Source organism: Poecilia formosa, unplaced genomic scaffold, assembly GCF_000485575.1.
Source record: "Poecilia formosa unplaced genomic scaffold, Poecilia_formosa-5.1.2 Scaffold11, whole genome shotgun sequence".
In the NCBI taxonomy this organism is placed as follows: Eukaryota; Metazoa; Chordata; class Actinopteri; order Cyprinodontiformes; family Poeciliidae; genus Poecilia; species Poecilia formosa.
Window position 1 is genome coordinate 375,349 of NW_006799950.1, and position 24,164 is coordinate 399,512.

The 24,164-nt window shown below is 40.4% G+C and overlaps 2 protein-coding genes across 4 annotated transcripts in view; both read left to right on the forward strand.

Moving 5' to 3' along the window:
• Positions 1 to 263: 263 nt before the first annotated feature.
• Positions 264 to 4,736, forward strand: as3mt (arsenite methyltransferase). 2 transcript variants are annotated; one of them, XM_007543104.2, is made up of 11 exons: positions 264 to 459; positions 767 to 788; positions 1,638 to 1,765; positions 1,851 to 2,001; positions 2,389 to 2,525; positions 2,616 to 2,685; positions 2,798 to 2,879; positions 3,310 to 3,441; positions 3,690 to 3,829; positions 3,902 to 4,024; positions 4,118 to 4,736. In XM_007543104.2, exons 1-11 carry the CDS (start codon positions 443 to 445, stop codon positions 4,205 to 4,207), a joined length of 1,092 nt encoding a protein of 363 aa, XP_007543166.1. In that variant the 5' UTR covers positions 264 to 442; the 3' UTR covers positions 4,208 to 4,736. The 2 variants fall into 2 exon arrangements, with proteins under 2 accessions (XP_007543166.1, XP_007543174.1); XM_007543112.2 differs by having other exon boundaries at positions 770 to 788.
• A 3,750-nt stretch (positions 4,737 to 8,486) lies between these two features.
• Positions 8,487 to 24,164, forward strand: part of cnnm2b (cyclin and CBS domain divalent metal cation transport mediator 2b) — a 56,988-nt gene continuing 41,310 nt past the window's right edge. For both annotated transcript variants that reach the window (XM_007543122.2, XM_007543124.2), the window contains exon 1: positions 8,487 to 10,596. In XM_007543122.2, coding sequence (XP_007543184.1) covers positions 9,111 to 10,596 — 1,486 coding nt within the window. In that variant the 5' untranslated portion in view covers positions 8,487 to 9,110. The remainder of the gene's footprint in view (positions 10,597 to 24,164) is intronic.

Sequence of the window (24,164 nt, forward strand, 5' to 3'; positions counted from 1 at the left end):
TATCCTGACCTAAGCCCTCTTACAGAACCTATGGAGTATTGTCAAGAGGAAGATGAGAGACTATAAACACAACAGAGCAGACGAGCTACAAGCTGAGCTCCTGAGGCAGTAATTATGCATAAATCAATAAAATCCAGATTAAATTAACATTTATATACACAGGCTCCTATGCTACACTGCAGTCACAGTGTAAAAGCACCCTTTTACTGACATCTAATCTGATCCTTTTGACTGACTTGGATAAATAGTAACTTATGATTTAAAAGGAGTGACCTTATGAAGTTACAGCACGGTCTAGAAAAGATTAATCTTTTGGTCTGTGATTTGGGCGGAAATCCAGCAGAGGGCGCGGCCGATCAGGAAGTGAAATCAGTACTGCTTTGTTTTTAAACGTGACTCAAGTTCCCTATTCAGCCTTTAAATTTTGTAGGAACCCGGGATAATGGCTCACCACAACAGGTAAGAAGTACTTAATCTTCCCGCTACGTGCTGTTTGTAAGTGACAGTTTACAGCTAACATGGCGAGGTGTGTTCCGACTTAAATGTCCACATATAGTCCAAAACAGGGACATAAAATTGTCACAGTAACATTTATTAAGTTACTCTGCACATTTTAATTATTCTGTAAGTTTTCCGTAACAATAGCCACCTGTTTATTCTATGCAAATACAGCTATTGTCGCAGTCAAGACTGTAACGTTGGCATTGAGAGTTAATGATTGACTATTCTTTTTTTTACGTGCCATTGTAAATGATTTCTCTGACAGCAGCGTTCACGAGGATGTCAAGGTAACGTGACGTCAATTCCCCCTCCTTCATACAATTATAAATTTAATTTAAGGTCACTAAAATTGGCTAAATTTAAAAAAAGTTTTAGATGATAAATGGAAGTTTATTGACATCCCTTTCTTATGCAGTGATGTCAAACAGTGGTGTTGGGACTCAACTGTTGTAATTCTCAAGTCAATTAATTCAATGATTCAGTTTTTGAAAGTTCTTAGTAATTATGATTCAGTTGATAGGTGATTGAATTTTATAAGTTGAAAATGCAGTCAGCAAGGGAAAGACCCAGAATGTCACACACTGATTAATTATATCAGCAATCATTAAAAAAACAAAAAAAACAAAAAAAAAACTACTCCACTCAATATTTTTGAAACCTAAAATCATACCAGGTTCGCTCACTGCAGCACTGTTTAATCCCAAGCATTGAGGTGAGGACTTAAAGGTAAATTCTCCAGCCATATTTGTCCTCGTTTGTTGGTAACTGATAAAAAAATAATCCACTGACGACTGGAATAATTCATCTTTAATTCACACCAGCTGAAACTTCACGTCCATTTTATTAACTAAAATCAGAGAAACAAGTAGTCTTGTCTCAACATATTGAAGTCAGTATCAAAACGGGCAAAACAAGAAGATATTTAGCTAAACCCCTTGCTAGTTGCTTAAAAAGAAAAAAAAAAAAGCTCGCTACATATAATTTGGCACCAGAACAAAGAGCTTTACTGCAGCTGCTGCTATCGTTGCAGAATTTGCAAATATATTAAGTCTTCCAGCAGCGTCATCAGGAATAAAGCTATATGGAGGATGCAGTTTACCCCGTCGTCAGTGTTTGAGCTTTTCCATGATAAACAGGATTATTATGGAAAGAGGCTCCAGAAGACGTCGGACCTGAAGACAGGCGCCTGCGTGGCTCCAGCTCAGCCTCTCCCAGCCTTCATACGGGAAGCCCTGAAGAAAGTTCACCCTGAAGTCTCTAACAAGTAATTTAGGGGAGGATGATTTTTTTTTTAATCATTTTTCTTTTTTGACATTGAGATTGATCTGTTTCTGATTCCTCCTGACCAGATACTACGGGTGTGGTCTGGTGGTGCCGGAGTCCTTGGAGGGCTGCAGGATTCTGGACCTGGGCTGTGGGAGTGGAAGGGACTGCTACATGTTAAGTTTGCTAGTTGGGGAAAAAGGTCATGTCACTGGCATTGACATGACTGAGGTCCAGGTAGGGAGCAACGGCATTACGAATGAAGCCATTAAGACAGACCACAACATCTCAGCCTGTTGTCGAGTTCAAGAGGAATAGTTTCTGGCTTTAAAAATGACATTCATTGGGACAACTTCACAAAGTCTGTAGCAAGTTTGAAAAATTACTTGATTTATTCTTAGTGTAAATTACTGAAGAAAAAAAATGCACAGTATTTGGTAAACTGAGTCTCGTTTAGGGGTAGAAGGTTTTGTAAGCATGTTCAGAAGAAGTGTAAATGGCTAAATGTTAACTTTACAAATGTTTAAACGCGAAACGTTTGACTCGAATTGAATGTGAAATACAAATGTTCAGAATAAACAGCCTATATATCCTGAAAACCCAGACATTTTTCTTCCGCTAAAGCTCGAAGTGGCCAGAAAATATATGGATTATCACGCGAAGGAGTTCGGCTACAAGAAGCCAAACGTGAGTTTTGTCCATGGCTACATTGAGGCCTTGTCTGCGGCGGGTCTGGAAAAAAACTCGTTTGACATCATCATGTAAGACACGATCCTTACTTCATCAGGTTTTCTTCTTCTTGTTCTTCTTTTATCCTGTTTGTAACATTGTTGATTTTTGATATTGCTTAGCTCCAACTGCGTAGTGAACCTCTCCCCAGACAAGAAGCAGGTTCTGGCTGAAGCATACAATGCACTCAAGGTGCGCATAGCTTCATGCTTTTACCAGTTGTTTTATTTTTTATTTTTTATCACTATATGTTTGAAGTTGGATTGCTGTAGCGATATTTTCTGCAAATGTGTGTCTCCTCAAGGACGGGGGTGAGCTGTACTTCAGTGACGTCTACTCCAGTGGAAGACTGACAGAGGAAATTAAAAATCACAAAGTGCTGTGGGGTGGGTCACAAATATTCTCTGCCACCACTTGATCAAACAAAACCGGTATTTAAAAAAAAAAAAAAAATCAGAATTTAGTGTCAATTAAATTTTTGGTAAAAATTTTTTCTATTTACAATGAAACAAAAACATTTTCATTAGTTTGATAAGATAGAAAAACAGTTCTGTTAAAAATTAATGACGCCTGTTTATGATGAAACTGACACAGATAACTTTTCTTTTTTTTTAATAATAATTGTATTGTAATTATAATTTTTTTTCCCTGTCAGAGCGTCACAATAAAAGCATTTTTGGGTTTGAATGTGTGCATGTTTTCCCAGTGCTGTCAGCTAACCAGCAGTTCACACACCTTCGTAGTTGACTAGTATCAGTAAGGCTTTGTTCCATAGTTTCTGTTGTCTGTCTCATAAAGGTTGGATGCTCTTTGCAGGTGAATGTCTGGGCGGAGCGCTGTGGTGGAAGGACCTGCTCCAGCTGGCTGAGGAGGTGGGCTTTAGTCAGCCACGGCTGGTCACGGCCACCGTCGTCGCCGTTGACAATAAAGAACTGCAGGACGTGCTAGGTTTGTTTTGTAGAACAGCCAGTTCTACTTCATTATATTATATATGTTATATATGAGCAAAAGCTCTTTTGTTGTGTTTTCACCTTTTCTGCACCTTCTCTGGCTGTGCAAAACCGCTTCCTCTCAGCGCATTTTTGCATTTCGGTGAACTTAAGTTGTAAGGAACGTCGCACTACAGCGCACTTGCATGAGAGAATTTCATTTAGTGACTTGTACCCCGTTGACGGTTCATGCATGTGTTCATACAGGTGACTTCAAGTTTGTTTCTGCCACGTACCGCCTGTTCAAAGTCCCCAAAGGCAAAACCAAGACCTGCCAGGTCATATATAATGGAGGCATCACTGGGGCAGAGGACATCTTCCAGTTTGACTGTCACTACACCTTTAAGGTCTGTACACATCCTGCGTTGTGACGGCAAAAAAAAAAAAGCACCGTGTTTAAACGGCTGTATTCAATACAGACCAATGAAGTGGTGCAGGTGGACGGAGAAGCAGCTTGCATCCTGACGCATTCCAGATTCGCAGAAGACTTCACTTTCCAGCCACCAGGGGGCTCCTGTGAGCCGTGTTGTGCCAAGCCTAAGGTCAGTGTCATGCTTTTAAGTTTTTGCATGAGGACTTCTCCAGTTTATTGCATGTGTCCTTGTGTCTTTATTGTTGTTTATTTATTGATGCAGGCTGACACGATGGATCCTTTCGACCTGGCCTCTCGGTTGGGAACTCGAGGGGGATGCTGCAGCACGAAATCTGCTGATTGCTGCAAATGATCACAGGACGAGCACTGAGAAATGCAGCAGCATGCACTATGCTGTGCGACTGTCCTTTTTCAGTAAGATTAAGATCAGACACTTCAGATGAATAAAATTTCAAACTTTCCCTGTTCCAAATGTGCCTTTACACAGTTTTCTAAGAGAAGAGAGATGGCTGTGAAATGTCACAAAAGGACTTCTTTTTTGGCTTTTCTGAAATCACTTTCTAAATTAAGGATAATGGAAAAATAGTTCAAATCAGAAAAAATGTGAGTAAAGATGACTATAAAATAACTTGCTATTCTTCACAGAGCAACAGTTAAGGTTTTTTTTCTTCTTTTACATGCATTGGCAGTTCTTTTTAATCAACAGGCTCTAACACCATCATGTCCTTACTTAACCTTCGAAAGGTGAAGCTCTAGTTTCTGCAGCCACTCAGGTTCTGAGATGATTTACAGAACTGTACCTGTTGACATTTCACTGTAACATGTACTCTTTGTGTATAAATAAATCTAATAAATATAATAAATATTGTGTGTCCTCAGGATATCTTGTCTTTATTTGTGAACATTTGGTATTTTTAGTTGTTTTTTTTAACTACTTGTGTGGTGTTTATAAACAGAACTCCACAGATCATTTTAAAAATGCATGTTTTAGTTTTTAGCTGGGCTTTAATGAATTGCTAAAATCCTCAAACCTTTTCGCTATTCAGTAAAGAAATTACATTTTAACTGAAATACTAAAGTTCCAAGTATTTTTACAGAAAAAAAAATACCACATACATGGCTAAACATCTGCTTTAATTTGATGACAACTGAATCCTGTAAGTTGCCCTCTCATACAAGATATAATTTTCATACGTGTCAGACCCACCAACATCTTTTATCTGTGATGACGGCACAAGTGTAGTTTTAATCCAGTGTTGGCCATCATTATTTTGTCTTCAGGACATTTTGACTAGCTGAACATTGTTTCCTCTTGAGAAACTCCTACTCTCGTGTGTTTTTTTGGTAAAGTTTGTGTCCTCAAAGGTCACAAGTGAAAAATCTGTATGGATCCCTGTATGCTCGTTTAATTTAACCTCTAAGCTGAATCTTATTTCACACAAAAGCAAAAGGATTCTTGACTTTATGGATTCTCATGTACGTTTAAATGCCCTCCATGGTTACATTCATTTACCTTCCTTTCTTGTGTTTGCTTTGACCTAATTTATTAAGGAAGTATGAATGTTGTGTCTAAAGTTATAGCGCACAGCATGAAATTAATTTTCACTTCAGATTTAGACCACTCTTAAACCTTTATATAGATTACTGTACTCCATTTTATAATGGTAGATATTATAAAGGCATCAACCTGACTGTGTGAGTTAGGTCATATCCTGCTGTAAAACCCACGTTCACTAGAGTTTAAAGGTGGGAACAGATGGCTGGGCATTCTCCTCTGGGAAGAGAGCAGAATTCATGGCTCCAATAATCACAGCACTCAGCTTCAGACCATCACTTTGTAGTTATAATATTTTTTTCTGAAATGACGTATTGGTTTTACCAGTCCTAAATCTTCAACAAAGTTCCATTTTTCTCTCATCGGTCAAAAGAATATTTTCCCGAAAGTCTTAAGCCGCTGTTTTTTGTTTCCTTATGGAAATGTGAGATGAACCTGTGTGCTCTTTTTGGTTAGCATCAGTGTTGGACGTTTCCTCTGGATCCTACTCTCTTACTGTTGCTGTAGATGCTTTTCAAGGTATCTCTCAAGGGAATACCAAAACCTGTCAAGTGATTTTAGTGAAGCTTACGAATTGACCACCATTATACGTTTAAGGTTTGTATATGCTGTATGCTGTATGATAAAGAAACAAGGTGCATGCACTGTGTCTTCACGATTGTAAATATGTCCAGACTCAGTAGACCAGTGAAGGTGGATGGAGAACGCGTCTTGACACCGTTCCAGCTTTGCAGTGAACTTCAGCTTCCTGCCACCGGGTGGCTCCTGTGAGTCTTGTTGCGTCCAACCTAAGGTCAGTGTCATATTTAAATTCCTGCATGAGGAATTCTCCGATTTATTTGTTTGTTTCAAACCACTGGAGGTCAGTGTGTGTCTGGGATCAATCCGAAGTGTGTGACACACCCAGGGAGCCCTGCTGTGCGCACAGTCACAACTACACATGTGTGCACTGAGGCGCACGCTGCACTCTCTCTCCCACTCGCATACCCACTGAAACATTGCATACGCACACATCCACATGCAAGAAGGTCAAGCAGCTGTCTCGGAGTCATAACCAGAGTGTGGAGTCATGCCGGGGAACCTTGAACAGGAAGGAATGTTCTCTTCTCAGCCAATGGAATGCCATCTTATCAGCTCCTATAGTCATTTGGCGCACATACACGTACTTATTTGTTACGGAAAATGAGTCCTTAAGAGTCATCCATCAATAATAAATGAGTGTTGCATTCCAACAGTCACTGATGTTTGATTGCATTGGAAACACAGTCACTGTAGAGGCTTATAGACGTATCCGAATGTGGTTTGCCCTCCGGACGCCCCCGGACCCCTGAAGGGAACATGACCCCGGGTGTTGAGGGGTCGTTTGCTGTGTTTGAGTGGTGTGAAAGTGGTGATTTCCTAAACATCCCACAGTGCTACTTAGCCGTGCAGCACGACTGCAAATGTGTGCCAAATACAGTGCTGCATAATGATTACGACGAGCTTGGTCATTGTGATTGAGACACGGTTGTACATCTGACATTTGAACGGACACGGTGGGTTCTTGTGTGTGTGTGTGTCTGTAAGTGTGCGGACGTTCTACACTTCTGATGTCTTTATTGCTGTTGAATTATTGATGCAGGCTGACATGGTAAATCCCTTAAAACTGGCCTTTCAGTCTGCCAGCCCAAGGCCTCATTTCAGCCACAGGGGGATGCTACAGCACAAAATCTGCTGACTTCTGCAAATGATTGTGCAAAGAGGACTCGGAAATACAGGCCCGGCAGCGTGCTGTGCATGAGTGATTTTCCGACTGATGCAATGAAACTGTATTAATGCCTGCTTATGAATGATCGTCATTTGTTTTGCTTGACACTACAGGAGGCCAGCAGCACTAATAGATTACGAGACTTGCATTTTTGCATGTGTTTCGAACTGTGCAGAAATATAAACACTTGCTCTATGAGTGCGATTAGGATGTTTACTTGCAGTGCCTGAAAGATGATTGTGTTATCAAAAAAAAAAATCACCAATAAGTGACTCATCCCTGGATGAGTGTGCTGGTCATGGCTCACCTTAATCTCCTCTCTTACATAAGGATGGTAATGATGTTGAAACCCCAAATCAGAGGGAAAAAAATGGAAGTGGATGCAAATGGGAACTACAAAATAATGTAATGTTCACTTGTCTTAATCACTAGGCTTCATACCATTCATACATGTACCTAGCTTGTTCTAATGAATGCTGTATTAACCTTTACAAAAAGATTTTAATTGGCAATTACAATAGAATATATTATTTATGCCTAACTGAAAAATTCCCAAAAACTAAGTTTATGTCAGCAGCAAAAAAAGTAATAGTAATATATCAGATTTTTTTAATCAAATACTTTAAAAGGACTCTTTAAAAAAAACTGAAAAAATATCAGAAAAAAAATTAAATGGAGCAATAAATTGGATAAGTTGAAGCTAAAATACTCAAGAGAAATAAGTTGTACCTGTTTGAACAAACTTTAACAACAAAAGTGTTTTATAATGTATTTTTTTAAATAACTGTTGTTGGTTTATATGGACATACAATGTGTATAGCTCAGTTAGTTTAATTATGTAATAAAATATGTTCATTTTCAATACATGTCTGTGTAATAAGCACTGTATTTTCCAAGTTTCTAAAAATACCCAAACCTATAAGCCCATGTCACTATACAGCGTTTTAATGTGTTGAATTTTTATATATAAAGAGCCACAACAAAGTACTGAAAACACATTATTGTACAGTGTAAACATACTCTACTCTTTGAAATCTCAGTTTAAAATATATATATATATATATATATATATATATATATATATATATATATATATATATATATATATATATATATTAGTTTTTTTAATCTGTCAGCCATAAGCATTGGAATAATCAGATATAAACACTTGAAATCTCTCACTGTGTGTAAGTAGTCGATTTGAACTTAAGATTTTCTTATATACATTTGTGATTGTACTATTTTGTTCTGTAAACTGGTGTATTTTGCTGTGCTACCTTCTTGTGTTGTCTGTGAAAACTGTACTTAATTTAATATGTATATGTACATTTTAGAGTAAAATTGTTGGCACACACTAACTTTTTTTTTTACATTATTCAATTTTTTTTATATGCTCCTGTTTTATGATACTCTTTTCTGCAAGTTGCTTGTGAAAACAATTTGTTTTTTTAATTTCTAACTGAGTTATATTTTTGCTTTACCTTAAGTCCACTTACAGAAACTTTATTTTTTTGCTCCAAACAGTCTGACGCTGACCCATGTGGCTTATCTTTTTATTAAATCAGCCAGGAGTCGTGCCCCCGAGTGCAGGGTGCATAAAGAAGCCTGCTTTAAAAAGTCAACGGGTAGAGAGTTCTCTCTGCCTCCAAAGATGAGCTGCACTTGTTCCGGAATCTGATTCGCCAAGGAGGCTGCGGACGCCCCGCCCCCAGGCTCGGCCGCCGCCCCTGATTGGTCCTTCCCGTCGCCCGTCTTGGGGACACAGAGAGAGGCACGAGTTGGCCTGTAAGCCTGCGCTGGCTGCTTCTCAGTGTCGGACACGTAGTGGGAAAGAGCAGGTCCCGATGCACAAGTCACGGCAGCCCTGGGCGGAGATGAAGGCGGACTCCGACTGGCTCTGATTTTTCAAAGCCCTTTTCATTCAGGAGCTTGCTTGCCCAAACGGTCATCGATATGGCAGATCCCTTATCCCCTGGACCCAACATTGCAAAAATGGCGTCACTTAGCCGGGTCCGAGCTTTGGCGATGATTTTCTTAGCTGTCACTGGCTGCTGTGTCACCCCGACAAGTGGCAAGGAGGGCTCCGAGGAGACCGTCATCATCGGGCTCCGGCTGGAGGACACGGACGACATTTCCTTCATGGATAAAGGCTACCTGCGGGTGAGCGAGCGGTCTCGGGTGAAACTGAGGGTCTACGGGCAGAACATCAACAACGAGACCTGGTCCAAGATTGCCTTCACGGAACACGAGCGGAGCCGGGCGGTGGGGGGCTTTGACAGCTCCTCGGGGGATAACCAGAGCCGGGAGGACTCGTCCGGCTCGCATCCCTGCGGAATTAGGACTTCGGATATAATTATATTACCCAACATCATATTGAATCGGAAAACATCCGGAGTAGTCGAGATTGAGGTCAAACCCCTGCGGAAGACCGAGAGGAGTAAAGCGTACTACCTTTGCATCGCCACCTCCACGCCGGCGGTGGCCGGGTTGCACGACCCGTGGACGGAGAACACCTGGATCTACCACGACGGGGACGACACCAAAGTGATAGTGGTGGAGGAGAAAAAGTTCCTGCTGCCTTTCTGGCTCCAGGTCATCTTCATCTCCATGCTGCTGTGCCTGTCCGGCATGTTCAGCGGCTTGAACCTGGGGCTCATGGCTCTGGATCCCATGGAGCTCCAGATCGTCCAGAACTGCGGCACGGAGAGGGAGAAGAACTACGCCAAGAAGATAGAGCCAGTCCGGAGCCAGGGCAACTACCTGCTCTGCTCGCTCCTGCTCGGGAACGTGTTGGTGAACACCACGCTGACCATCCTCCTGGACGACATCGCTGGCTCCGGGCTCATCGCGGTGGTCATGTCCACCATCGGGATCGTTATCTTCGGTGAAATCGTGCCGCAGGCCATCTGCTCCAGGCACGGCCTGGCCGTGGGGGCAAACACCATCTTCCTCACCAAGTTCTTCATGCTGCTCACCTTCCCCGCGTCCTACCCGGTGAGCAAGCTGCTGGATTACCTGCTCGGACAGGAGATCGGCACCGTGTACAACAGGGAGAAGCTGCTGGAGATGCTGCGCGTCACGGACCCCTACAACGACCTGGTGAAGGAGGAGCTGAACATCATCCAGGGCGCGCTGGAGCTCCGGACTAAGACCGTGGAGGACGTCATGACGCCGCTGAGAGATTGCTTCATGATGCCCGGGGACACGATCCTGGACTTCAACACCATGGCCGAGATCATGAGGAGCGGCTACACGCGCATCCCGGTGTTCGAGGGCGAGAGGTCCAATATAGTGGATCTGCTGTTTGTCAAGGACCTGGCCTTCGTTGACCCGGATGATTGCACGCCGCTCAAAACCATCACAAAGTTTTACAGCCACTCGCTGCATTTTGTGTTTAATGACACCAAGCTGGATGCGATGCTGGAGGAGTTTAAAAAAGGTGAGAAAAGCACGTTTGTTGTTCTCCCTGTATGGAAAGCCAAAAGTGACACAATCCAATACATTTTTTTAGTTAAGTCATCTTTCATGTAAGTCTTATAATAATTAATTGGGAAATTCAATCGCCAATTCAATATTTAAAGCATGGTTTTAAATATTAATTGTGTCAAAGTCAGGGTAGTTACAAAGCTATTAATCCACTGGTTTTCAACCACAATGTGTGTCTGATCATATTCATGTTTTATATATTTTCAATCATTTTGATCATCTTCACTCGATCTTTATTCAATTGCAGAATAAGCATTAATACTTATTTTTATTAGTATTAATTTATTCATTCTTATATATTTATTAATATTTCTGATCTCTTCATTTTGTAATATACTTTTTTCACTTTACTTTTCATGTTTGCCTCTGGACCTCTCCTTTAGCGAAACTGTAATTGTCAGAAATAGTTAGTTATGCTGTGTAGTGCACATAAACAGCTGTTTAACATTCAAGATGTCTAATTGTGACAACGTACCCATTTTTGAGATATGATAACCTTAAGTATAGATCTGTATAAAATTAGAATGTTACTATTATTATTATTATTATTATTATTATTATTATTATTATTATTAGAATGTTATTAGAATGTTTCATTTAAAATTGACAGCATGAATCATTCAAATTGGTGCTATTACAAGATATTCCACAGTTGTTTATTGTCATTGTAGTTTTGAGTCCTAGTCTTAAGAAAAAATTTAGAATAAACATACCAAGTTCTGCAGCACTTACTGTAGCTTTTACCTGCCAAAGGTTTTTCTCTTTAAAGACTGACTTGAGTCTAACAAATGGATTTGAACTGGTTAGTTAGTCAGGCTATCTGCTCAGATAGTTTAACAGTTTTAATAGATGAATGGATGGTAGCCAATTGTGTGGCACTACTTTTGCTTTCAAACCATACCTGTCCCTGTTTTCTGAAACGCTAAACTGTAACTGAGGGAAAAACACAGGAACTTTATTTCAATGGTGCCCCCAAGACGGAGCATGGCAAATGTAGATCAAGTTAAGCTAGCACTTTGTATGCGATTCGGTTATGTTTTCCCGAGTGTGTTCTTGTCTTTACGCAATTAAATAGTTAACATAAGACTGAATTCAGAGGATCCAACATACATCATGGTATTGTACCTGCAAAGCAATAAAAAGAAAAACGCTTGCTCTGCTGAAACACTTGTTTGTCAATCTGCATAAAATTAAGCATGAAGTGTCTGGAGAATTTGCTGACAGATTTGAAAAAATACATACATGATTTATTTTTTTTTATTAAGTAAATATTTGCGTTTAAAATGTAAATATAACATCAATTTAATAAAGAGATTAAAAACTTATGAATACTTAGTTACAGATAAATACCTTATTCAATGATTGAATTGTGGCACTTTTGGTTCTCCATAGCGCGGGTATTGTCTGTACATGTGCAATGTTTCAGGACTCTCACTCCTTCACTCGTTATCAAACTGGTGTTTCACCTATCTGCTCTTCCTCTTGAGTCAGGTAAGGTATTGGATGAGTTGTGTCATAATTTGTGAACCAAAGCTGACCTTTCATTCTGCTCTGGATGCCTGTGTTGCAGCTGCAGGCCAGGTTGTTTCAAATGACCTCAAAAATAGTCTAAACCTGATTTTCAGGAGCAGAGTGAGGAGAACGTATTTCTGCCCTCCTTTTGACAAGATATTCCTTGCAGTGAAAGCAAACAAAACAAAACAACAACAAAAAAATCACAGGAGCACCACGTTGGGTTTGTTTTAGCCTCATCAGCCACATCCTTAGCCACCAGCTTCCTGTAAACGGGGGAGCAGGAGGTGCCCTTATCACTCTCCATCACTTCCACTCAGTGTTAATGTTCACACTCTCCCACTCTCCTCCAGCTTTCCACAGCTTCTTACATCGCCTCTGAAGCCTCCCCTGCCTGCCTCCCCCTCTTTCTCTCTCTCTCTCTCTCTCTGATTTGTAAAGCAGTGGGACATGTGGGAATGGTGCAACGGTGGAGCCGGGGTCATCAGGTGAGGGCATCTTGTTCGAGAACCTGCTTAAATCCGTCTCTGCCTCTCTCCTGCTCGCATCTGAGAGCGATGGTGGTGATAACGGCTTTTGCCCGGTGCTGGAATGCGGTTGGGTGGATAATGAATAACAGCCTCTAGCACTTCTGAGCCCCCGAGTGTTTGTCCGCGCATGTCGTTCGGCAAAGATGCTTACCTCACCTGTGGTTCATTTGGCGGAGGGGGGCGGTTTGGTTTCCGCCCTCGCTCCGTGGGTTGTGTCTGACTAAAACAGCTGCTGCTGCTGGACTTTATGCAGGTTCCTCCTAAAAACACAGAGCTGCAGGAGGGGCAGCGAGGCGCGCCCGTCCGCAGCTCATTTACCAATACTCTAAAATGTTGGAAAAAGCGTGATTGGGTAGCCTTGCATGCTCATTAGAATAATCACTTTATTTTTAAGAGGATTAATCAGGAGGTACAACAGAACAAATCATTCAGCTCCATTACCAGAAATTAGGTGAAGTTCTCCATGCCAAATTAGCATTACGTAACGTACTATTTGTTTTCATCACAGTTGACTGGTTACAGACAGGCACTGTTGTTGGGAGGAAACAAACGTCCGTCTTTCGGGGTTTATTTTATTAGTATTGTTGCCGCCGTGTAAAGTGGAAAAGCATCGATACATTTTGAGCTTTTTTTGCACTTTGTCACATTACATCGACTAACTTCCATGTATTTTACCAGGCTTTTGTTTGATACGTCAACACACAGCAGTGGATAAACTGTGCTGTGGAAGAAAACTGACTCATGGCGTTCACTTTTATGATATCTAAAGTTTTGCAGAACCTCATCTCTACCAGAGGGCCTGGCGATAAATAAAGCGATTTTATCAATTAATAGAATTTTCTGTTTTTGAAGATTTCATTTTTGGGAATAAAACGGTTTTATTTCCATCATTCACCCAAGAACTGTCATCTTTTTTTTTTTGCCATCTTTTATTTATATCAGCTTTGAAGACTGGTCAACTCACAGAAGGAATGATTGGAATGAAGGCCAGTTTTTTAAAGATATTTTATGGATTTTTTTTTTTAAGGAAAAAAAAGTGAATTTTGTATTTTAAAAAAAATATTTTTAAGCTATATTACCCAGGCCTATTACCAGCCTTGCACAGCTATGACTGGTGTTTTTTTCCATACCAGTCATAGCTGTGGAAAGCTATGACTTTTAAAAAAACATTGCAAAACTATCTTTTGAAAGCTTGTTTGACGCTTTTAACAGCTTCAAACTAGGCTTACCTCATTCTACAATGTTCTCCTCTTGTAATAGAGGATTCCATTTTGTTCTAAAATCTGATAACAGAAAGACATTTTAGTTTAATTTTATTGAACTAATCATAATATGTTCTCATAATAAGACATCTCATGTTGTATTTAGAGGAGAGCTTCTTCTCCTCCAGAGTCACTATGGCTCTCTCTGTTTGACGCTCTCCTTGCCCAGTCTGTCTGTTCAGATGGACAGCCATGTCCTGGTAGGTTTACAGCTGTACTGTACTGTTCCCATTGTCAGACGATAGACTGAACAGCATCCAGTGTGGTAGTCAGTGCTTGGGATGTTGTTTTATGACGTAGCCTTTTCTACATCTTTATCCCTGACGTAACTGGTGTGATTCTTGGCCTTTACGGTTGTTGGGTCTTCACTAATGTTCACTAAATAACTTTCAAAGCTGCTCTCTGGACTGTAGCTCTAAAATCAACACCTAGGGAGGCAGAAGGACTTTACAGTCTCTTGTGAAGGAATGGGTCACTCTGAGGTGCTCGGTGAATGCCAGTGTGGTTCCATGCAGTCATTCCTTCTACATCAACTATTAGTGATATTTGAAGTGAAAGGGCATGTAAAATCACCAAACAGGGTTAGTTGACGGTGAGGCACACGGTAGTTATTTTCAGACCTGATTAGCAGAAAAACAGAGCATGAAATGTGCTTCTAGTGGTCAGCAGCTGTGCCCAAGCCCTGCTCCACCAGTGTAAAATCATGCTGCCGCTTGTCTTTGTGGTGGCACGTGGAGCTGCGTCCTCTGACGTGTTCTTCTCCTTGCTGCAATCCAGTGGACGACTGTGTGTTTGGCAGGAAGCAGGAGAACAACACCGGGCTGACTGTATTCTTCAAGCACAGCCTTTGGTGCAGAGTGGGTTTTGGTACGAGGCTGTTGTTCAATGGTTGGGTTCAGCCCAGGTGAATTCATTGGAAGGAACACTTAATGCTTCAACAAAAGACAATTTTTGCGCAATTTTCTGCTTCCAGTCTTCAGGAACTGTTTTGGCTTCTTCTTGCAATGAGTTCAGATCACAGCCCTGACGCAGGAGCACCGTTTGATCGTCAGTGTCTGGCCTCACAAATGAGATTTTGAAAAAAAGAAATGGTCAGAAATTCCCATAAACACAGTCTCAAATTTGGTTTAAAGCCTTCCTGGAGGAGTTAAAGTTCTTGGTGTGATGTAGTGTGGGCCAACACCATAATTAATCATTTGTTTTAACAAATGATTGGCATTAAATTTCATGTGTGTAAAAAAGCAAGTGGTTCAAAACTTTTATAGTGCTTTCCCAGTCTTTATATACACAACTGTGGCATGGAGACTGTAACACCAATCACCAGGTAACGCTGATTTAAGCACAGTTGCCGAGCAACAAGCAGCATATGCGTGTCCACCCAAACAGATGGTTAAATAGCTGATATCGGCTTGTTATATTTGTGTTACAGTATGAAGAACAGATACACTAATCTGTGCAATAAGATCTGAAACCTAAATCTAATTGCTGATTTTCTTTCCGTAGATTAAGTAAAAATCATCATCATTTTGTTTTTGAACTTGCTGGAATATTGTTGTGCTGTTAATACTCATCTTTAGATTAGATTAGATAAACTTTATTGTCTCCATGGGGAAATTTGCATTGCACTCAATTTTGCATGTGCAATTTTGCATTTTTATTGACGTACGTTTTAAAATAAAACATTTTGGTGAAGTTACAGTCGACCACGAAATAATCCAGGAGCAAACTCCTGGGGACTACTCATCGTTTATGCTAATCCTAAAACGAAGAAAGCTGTGCTTTCAAGCCAGTAACTGACCTGTCCAACTTGACTGATGCTAAATGTTAATTGTACAACTCACAGTAAGACTAGTGAGTTTTATAAAATGGTTACTTATGCTTTTAGTCTTTGGGTACAGAAGCTTCCAGGAATACAGAGGCTCAAAAATTAATATAAAAAGCTCTCCCTGGGCATGTTCTTAATTAGAGAAACATCTAATGCTTCTCTCTGAGTTTGTGCTTTTTGACTGAGAGACAACGCCTTGGAAAAGATTTCCTTTGCCTTAAAGTTTTTCACATTTTGCCATTTGAAAAGCCAAGATATGGCTTTTCAAAGTTTTTTTTTTTTAAATCCAAAATAAAATCAGAAAAGTGTCCAGTCTCAGTATTTTGTGCTGCTCGTCTTTTGGGGTTTGTCTCTACCAGCTTTTCATGTTTTGGAGATTGTAGTATTTTTTATTTTTTTTTCTTAATTCTTCTTAGCAAAACAGCTCAAGTTCAGTCAGATTGAATGGAGAGTATCTGTGAACATCAGTTTTCAAAAATTCACGGTTGGATTTAAATCTGGACTTTTACTGGGCCATTTTATCACACAAATATCCTTAAATCTAAACCACTTATACATTAAGGTGAACTTAAAGCCAAGTCTGAAGCATCTTGGAGCGTGAAAATGTTCACCTGAGCACAGCGCCTTCGAACACATTGCCCGCTACTTGACAAACTTTAAAGCAGACTTCTACTGCTTTTCTTCTTGTCACTCCTTCGTACCTAGACCAGATTTGGAAAGTGCATGATGGGTAATTGTCCTGTCAACAGAGTCTCTCACCTGAGCAGAGCAGGATGTCTGCAGGTTTTTCAGCAAGTCAGATCTAAGACCGAAGAACTACAAATATTGGGGATTGTTGAGGGATTCTACTGTATTACATTCATAGCAAAAACTATGAAATTTTCTGGGGTTTGTTTGAGGCTTTTGGCAGCAGCTTTGTCCTTCTCACACTGCATATGGCTCTCTACAGCCTTTACCCCCACAGCGCCAAGATTTCCTTTTTTCTTTCACAGAATGTGTCACGCCTCAGAGGTACAAAGAAGTGAAGCGGTGATGAAAATGACCACGGTACAGCTAACTGCCTGTACATTTTCCCTTACACACGATTGACACAAAAAAACATGCTAGCTAGTTAGCAAGTGTCTATTAGCAGAGATCCAGCAAGAAAAAGAAGTAGACATGCAAGACTAAGTAGTGCTGCTATGAAAACATTTAAGACCTAATATATTTAAGGTTAACTGACATGTTTTAAAATGAATTGAGAACATTATAAGGCATTCATTTTAGATACATAAATTTAATACCTTAGAGACTATTTAAGGATGCGTGGACACTGAGGATCAGTACAGCTCCTCCAGAGTTACAGCGCGTCTCTTGACTGCTTCTCTAAATAATGCTCTCCCTGACCGGCCTGTCAGATTAATTGATCATTTAAGACATTACTCTACACGCAGTTGGACTTTACTTACTAATTAGGTCATTATGAAGCTTATTGGTTGCGTTTATTTTTTGTCATTTGGCATTGTCAGAGAAAAAGGGCCTGGATGCTAATTCACCCTTTCAGAGCTTGATGTGTTAAAGATTTTGCGGATTTTCTTGACATCTTGACATTTCTGCACCTAATAAAATGCGCTCAGGTTTCCAGTTGTATTAATGTGGGAAACAAACAAACAAACAAATAAAAAAAAACGGGTGTAAATGTTTTTTCCTCCTCGCTGTAGTTTTGGTCAACCTGCTGTGCGTCCCACCAGTGGAAGAAAGCAGCACCAGGTCCGTGTCCGCGTCACATTTGCAACACGCTTACAGTAAACCAGTCGGTTTAGCTTTAGTGGCTGAATCAGAGTGTTCCTGCGGCTGGCGGCACACCAGAGGGAATTTGCCTTCGCTTCGCCTCCCTCTGGGGAAGTCATAAGCGACTGTTGAAGGGAGGGCGGCGGGGTCAGAGTTTCCAGTCAATCTGGCTCTGGTCGCAGTGCACTCTCACTTCAAAGTGCTTTGTGTTATAAGTCACTGTTAATTAATTTGTTGCCTCTCGCAGAGCTGCGTGCGTGTCTGAAGACTGTTGCAGAAAGAATAAAGGGCCACGTATATCAAACTCGCAGTACGTCCAGGATGCTGTCCGACGTCTTTCTGCGATTGTTGTGGCCTAAAACTTGAAATACTTTATTTTTTTTTTTTTCCAAAAGTTGTGGTTAAAGTTGCAATTTATTTAAATCTTCACTCTTTACTCCCACATCATCATCCTGCGGGGAAATCTGTGTTCGATGAGTGAATCTGCATTAATGGTTGCAGTCGCAACCTACTGGAGATACTGAATATTGCGGTGTTTCTTCTCTCGTACATGTTGGGGATTTCTTGGAGGTTATATTTTTCCACTCTTCCATAATTCACTTTAACACTTTTATTGAGGTTTCTGGTCTCAGAATCGACACAAAAGTTCATCTTCTCTGTAAAAGAAAGGGAGGCGTTACACCGTGATTCGTTACATCATGTTTGGTCACATCTTAGCGACACACTGTACTGTCACAGGTCTCCACAACACAGGTCCAACAGGTCAGGGGTCGCAGCGAGCTTCACGCGGGAGCCTTTTAATGCAGTCAGACACCCTGGTGGAAACTTCTGGCCCCTTCATTAATTGCCGTGTCTCCGACTGCAACAATTACCGTCATGCAGGGGTTGTTTGGTCCAGCTGCAGGGTCACTGGTTAATGAGTGGGTCAGCGCATGCCATTTGGGACTAAACCGAGTGGCAGGGGCAAAAACAGGAATTCGGCTTTTGAGGGAGGTGTGCTATTCCTGAAAGTCAAAGTTACTCAATGTAAGTCAGCGGACGGGGCGCTGCTCACGTCACAGCACGTGTTACCGTAACCGTAAACTCAGTTGGCTCTAGCTCTGTTGTTTTAGTTTGTCAGCTCCCTGCTTGTCGTGAATATCCATATTACTTTGTATTCAGCTATGATTTTTTCTTTTTTACTTTCGGTTTCAGAGTAAGGCATCCTGGGTAAAAAACATTGAACTACTTCCCCCTGATTCCTGTAATATAGGCCAATCTATGCTTAATTCAGACTCAGCAACCTAAACGACCTCTGTGTGCAGCGCTTTGTCTTAAAGGGGGGGGTGAGAAAAAGTTTTTCCTGTTGCAGCTTTGACAAAACCGTTGTGCTTGGTTTTCTGTTCTCGGTTTGTTGTTGTGGTGGAGGATATGACAGCAAGCGCCTGGTAAAAACCGGGGGATTAAATGGCATCATGTTGGTAAGAACACTTATTGTTTCCTGATGAGGGACTCTCCTTTGAACTCAGTAAGAATTAATCAGCCAGCTGCTCACTTTATTAGAAGTGAAGAGGTTTTTTTTCTGCATCTCAGTTTACTTGTTCTTACAGGGCACAAATGTTGTGCGGAGATTTTCTCCTGTGCGGTATGGGATTTTTTTTTTAGAAAGGTGCGGTTGTTTGTAGCCAGAATCACAGTAGAGCAATCTGTGTTTTGTTAAAAAAGCTATCCAAACTAAACCTACTTGAAAAATAATTGTCTCGTTTGTTAAATCATGAACCAAAGACAACTGTTTGCACTTTTTGGGTTCAGATTAAGTAGTTTTGCCCTACCTTTACTTAAGAATCTTCTCCCCACAATGCTTGGATCATGTGTTGAGGGAGTTTCTCCTGAGTTAGCAAACAGAAACTAAAATGAATGAATTAATCGCATGGTAAATTGAAACAGACGCAATAATTTCCATTTGCATGATCTATGATTTTTCTCTTTTGACCAAAAATCGGATGATAATTGCTCCTTGTTTGGTGCACTGGTCTCAACTAGCTCTTTCTTTTTTTTTGAAGGACCATTTTGTTTACCGAGACTTCATAATTCATGTTGATTGTCGTTTCAGTTATTTTAGTTATTATTTTGGGATACTTAACATGTCTTCCAGTTCCAGTGTTAAATGTTCAGTAGAATTTAAAATGTATTGATGTATTTATTAGCACTTTGAAATGTATTTCTAATACTGTATAAAATACGTCCAGTTAAAATCTGAGCTAGCAGTAAGCCAGTCCTAAAGAATAAATAGAAACTACTGGCCTTTTTTTGTTTTGCTGAATGTGTCAACAAAATGCGACATGTCCATCCAAACTCTCCAGCTTTGGACATCAATGAGGAAACAAATGACTGACTCCTGGCGTGTGAGGTGTTGACTGGACTGAACTCTGGTGTGTGTCGTGTTGCAGGACTCGCTTTAGATTTGGCCTACATTCTTCAGATTCTGGTGCAACATGGAGTAGGCTTTTAAGACCCGATTAGTACAGCAGTCGAGTGTGAATCTGGACATGGTGCGTTCCCACAGCCTGTCCGATGGGGAATTATAACTTTTCTTTACATTTGTTTTTTCTTTCTTTTTTAATAGATCTCATAATACTACATCACTCACCTCAAAATCATCTTCATTATACGGCTGAATAGCCAACTTTGCAACAAACTTAAATGTAGAATTCAACTTGCTTGCATTAGGTTAAGTTTGCAGTAGTGCAGTGCAAGCCTGGACTGGGTTGTTCAACAAAGAAACTGCTAAGTATTACCTTACTATAGTTGGAATTAAAGGGAAAGTACTTTAGCCTCTAGGTTTGCTCCACTTGGCAAATGTCTCCAAAAGGGCAGTCAGACACACAGTAAGCTGCTGTGAAAGAAGTAATCACGTATTTCTGAAAAGTTAACCCCTTGTTAATGACCTGTTGTGTTTGAAAGATGCTTGATGTGTCTGACCTGGTCCCTGCTGATGCCATCTCTTGCAGTCATGAGCAACCAAGAGGTTATTAATAGCAGAATGTTTAGTTTGCTTTACTCAAAGGGTTTGTCTAGAAAGTCTGGTTCATTTGGAGAGGTGGGAATGCGTAATTGATCTATGATGCGGACCGAGGAGCGAACCCTGGTCCTCCTAAAAACTTAATTCCCAGCTCGTTGAAGTGAACTCTGGTGCTGTTTTAATGAATATGTGGATGCAAGCGGACCGGAGCAGGAAAAGCAGGAAGCGAACTGTAGCGCAGGGCATTCTGGGTAAATACAACCAAAACAAACAGGCAAGTTGAGCGCTAGCGAGAAAAATGGCTCATAGTCTTTTGCCAAAGACAAAAGAGAAATCCTACAAACGCTAAAACCCGACATCACTTCATTTTTGTCTAACTTTCGCGAAGAAGGAAGAGTTTAACCGAAAACCTCTACTTCGGAGGTTTTCGAGTTGTTTCCTTCAGAGGTTGCAGCGCCACCACAGGCAGGCAAGGTAAGAAATATTGCAAGTTTGGTCCCCAATCAAACCGAGTCACCGTAAGCTTGAGGGATAGTTCATTGTAGCAGATATTGCGTTATTAGGGCGTTTCCTTCGGTCACAGCAGAGATAAAAACAGTTACAAATTGTCTGAAGTGGTAAAATATAACATGACACCGTTGCATCTTTCTGCATCAACCCGGCTGCAGACTCATTAGTGACTCCTGTCACGTCCAGTGATGCGCTGCTCCTCAAGAACTGCTTTTTGTAGTTCTGTGTTGTGCGTGTAGTTAAGGGGCCGAGCCTGCCTTCGGCGCATGTTGCCTAGGTTCTTGTCGCCATGCGCCACGGTGGAAAAATTATTATGCAATTCAGAATGCAACCACCCCCACGCTGCTTTTATTAATCTGTTTCCCACAACAGCGATCGCACCGGACCTCTACGTGCCTTTATTTATTTTCTTCTCTAGTTTACAGAGAGACTTTATGATTTGTGTCGTCACAGAACTACAAGACTCAGAAGCTCTTACTGAAACTTAGAGCAGATCCAAAAAAATAGCTTTTCACACTCTTCATCTAGTTTGATTAAGACGGTAATGTTTTTTATTTTTTTTAAAGAAGGGGACAACTGTAGATATGTACCCATAAAACCATGCAGCCTTTTAATTCCACTTTACGATTAAGAACTACTTTGTGTTGGTCGATCACATGGACTTACAATAAAATAAAATGAATTAAAATTGATGGTTGTAAAGTTTAGAGGATATGACTACCTTTGCAAGGCCCAGTACAAGTATGAATCTCCAATGCAAAACATTTTCACATGTTTCTTTGCATAAGCTGCTGTCAACTCAAGCACCTTACAACCACTGCAAGTTCACAAAGGCACTGAATTTTCCAGAGCAATCGTAAATATAGTTCGCAAATAAAACAGACCTGTTTTATTTAACAAGACATAATTTTTTAAAGAAAAATCCTCAATCCGTTTTTTTCCCCCTTCTCATAAAAAAACAATTCATTACGTCTTTGAAAAGGAGGAAATGCTTGTTTTGTCTGTGGTTATGTCTTTAAGATTTTATCTGAGTCATTTGGGTGTTGATCATTACGTCACTCATGTAAAATGAACGGAAATTACTGCCATTACTGTCGCTGCACTGCATGATGATTAGGAGAGGGATTATGCTCAGATCAGTGCGTCTTAATAGCAGATTGGAGTTCTCAGAAGTCGGTACCGTTTTCCTGTTAGCGTCAAATATGCTTCGAAACTGACTGAACGTATGAGAATTCGGCTAATCTTGTTGCTTGCCTCAGCAAGACATACAGAAGGCAGAAATATGAATGTCTGCTGAAGCTCCTTGCGACAACAGGTGTAGGTTTTGTTTTCATGTCCACTGTGGATAACACCGTTCTTAGCTTATTAAATTTGAGAGCATCAATGTATTAAAAGCTATTAATACATATCACTTGATATCTTTTTGATTCACTTTGCTAAACTTCCTAAACTATCCACATCTTGCCATTTAAATGATTAAAATACTGTTTTTTCTATCTTTCATGAAGCAAATACCTCTCTTCTGTTTACATCTAGCGTGTTTCTTATGTGATCTTGATCTTCAGAGTGGAGAGCCTTAAATCAGACAGCTAAAACAAAGAAAAGCTGCTAACTTTTCCAAATCCTTTTACAGACACAGATCTGTGTCAGATTTTTAACCTTTTGAGGTTAAAAAATCTATGTCAGATTTTTAACCTTCAAATTTTTAACCTCAAAAGGTTAAAAATGCTTTAAAAAATTCTTTAATTTTTAACCTCAAAAGGTTAAAAATCTGACACAGATTTGTGTCTGTAAAAGGATTTGGAAAAGTGAGCAGTTCATTCAGCCTTCCTGTTACCTGCTGAGACCTTGCTCTCTCTCCTTCAGTCTGAATGAACCGCAGACATGCATCACAAGATCCAGTTTCATTTCTGTGCTTCCTCTGACATCAGATTCAAACACCTCACTGATACCGAAAATGTAACGGCGTCCATCACTCTGATATCAGCATGATCTGGTTACACTTAGAGTAGTGTGGCTCATTGATTGGGAAAGTTGGGATTTTTGAGTTTCTGGCTGGGCCAGTAAATCTGAACTTCCACCGATTTCTCTGTGCATCTCCAGTCCAGAGTTGCTGGTGTGTGCTAGAAGCTCCGTCAGAAAGCCTGCGGCTCGTCGGATCACTCATAAACAAGAATCCTGTTTGACGTTAATTGTTAAAGACAGAATGCTGAGCTTCAGCTGCGCTTCAACATTTGGTTTGAGGCAAATAAGCCGAAGTTGCTGGATGGCAGATGGAAGAACTTCTGGTGAGACAGTAGTAGTTTTAAGGTTGTTGACTGGGTTGTATATGATATGACGATATTCTTTTAATCATATTTATACCTTCCACAGTTTAGCCACGTGAAAATGGATTCTGGCAGTCCTAATAATGTAAACAAGCGAAGCAAAGCTGTTGTTGATTCAGCAACTGTGGCATTAAGAGCAAATATTGATGCCGCATTAAAATATCCGCTCTTGGTCAGAGAGAGCTGCGGTGACAAGCTGAAGGAAGCTCGTGTGTATTGCAAGAATTGTGAATTCACAAACCTATGCATTTTACTTATGCTTACATATTTTATATTCATGTTGTTAAATTAACAGCATGGTTTAAAAACCCCCACATGGTTTTAATAGGTTTTCCTTCAGAAATCCAGTCTTCAGGGCATAGTGAGCAAACAGTGGTGCTGCGGTTGCAAGCTGAAAACCCAAGAAGTAATATTTGTGAAAAGCTCTGTATAGTAAAATATCAGTTTGCTTTCTATCAGTTCTGGTTTTAGATATCTACAGATTATAAAAATGTTAAAAAATCCCCCGGACTTAAGAGAAATGTGTAAAACTAATGACACTCCTCCATCTTGCCAGCATCTTGTGGAAAACTTTGCTGCAGCAATTACTTGAGTAAATTTTCTCTCATATGACTTCTTTTTTTCGCAGACGGCCGTTTCTCCTATGCTTCTTTACGATACTTCTATTTGAGAGTTTCATATATTTCAGTTCATAACATCTTTCTTTCTGAATCAAAAGTTACAAATGACTTCCAACTGAAGCATGAGTCCTTCAGGCGGAAAAAGGAAACCATGTATTACAGTA

Excerpts from the sequence above, each read along its gene's own strand:
- as3mt (XM_007543104.2), top strand. Across the intron at positions 2,002-2,388 it reads TTGACATGACTGAGGTCCAG|CTCGAAGTGGCCAGAAAATA; the intron begins GTAGGGAGCAAC and ends CTTCCGCTAAAG. Across the intron at positions 2,686-2,797 it reads AAGCATACAATGCACTCAAG|GACGGGGGTGAGCTGTACTT; the intron begins GTGCGCATAGCT and ends TGTCTCCTCAAG.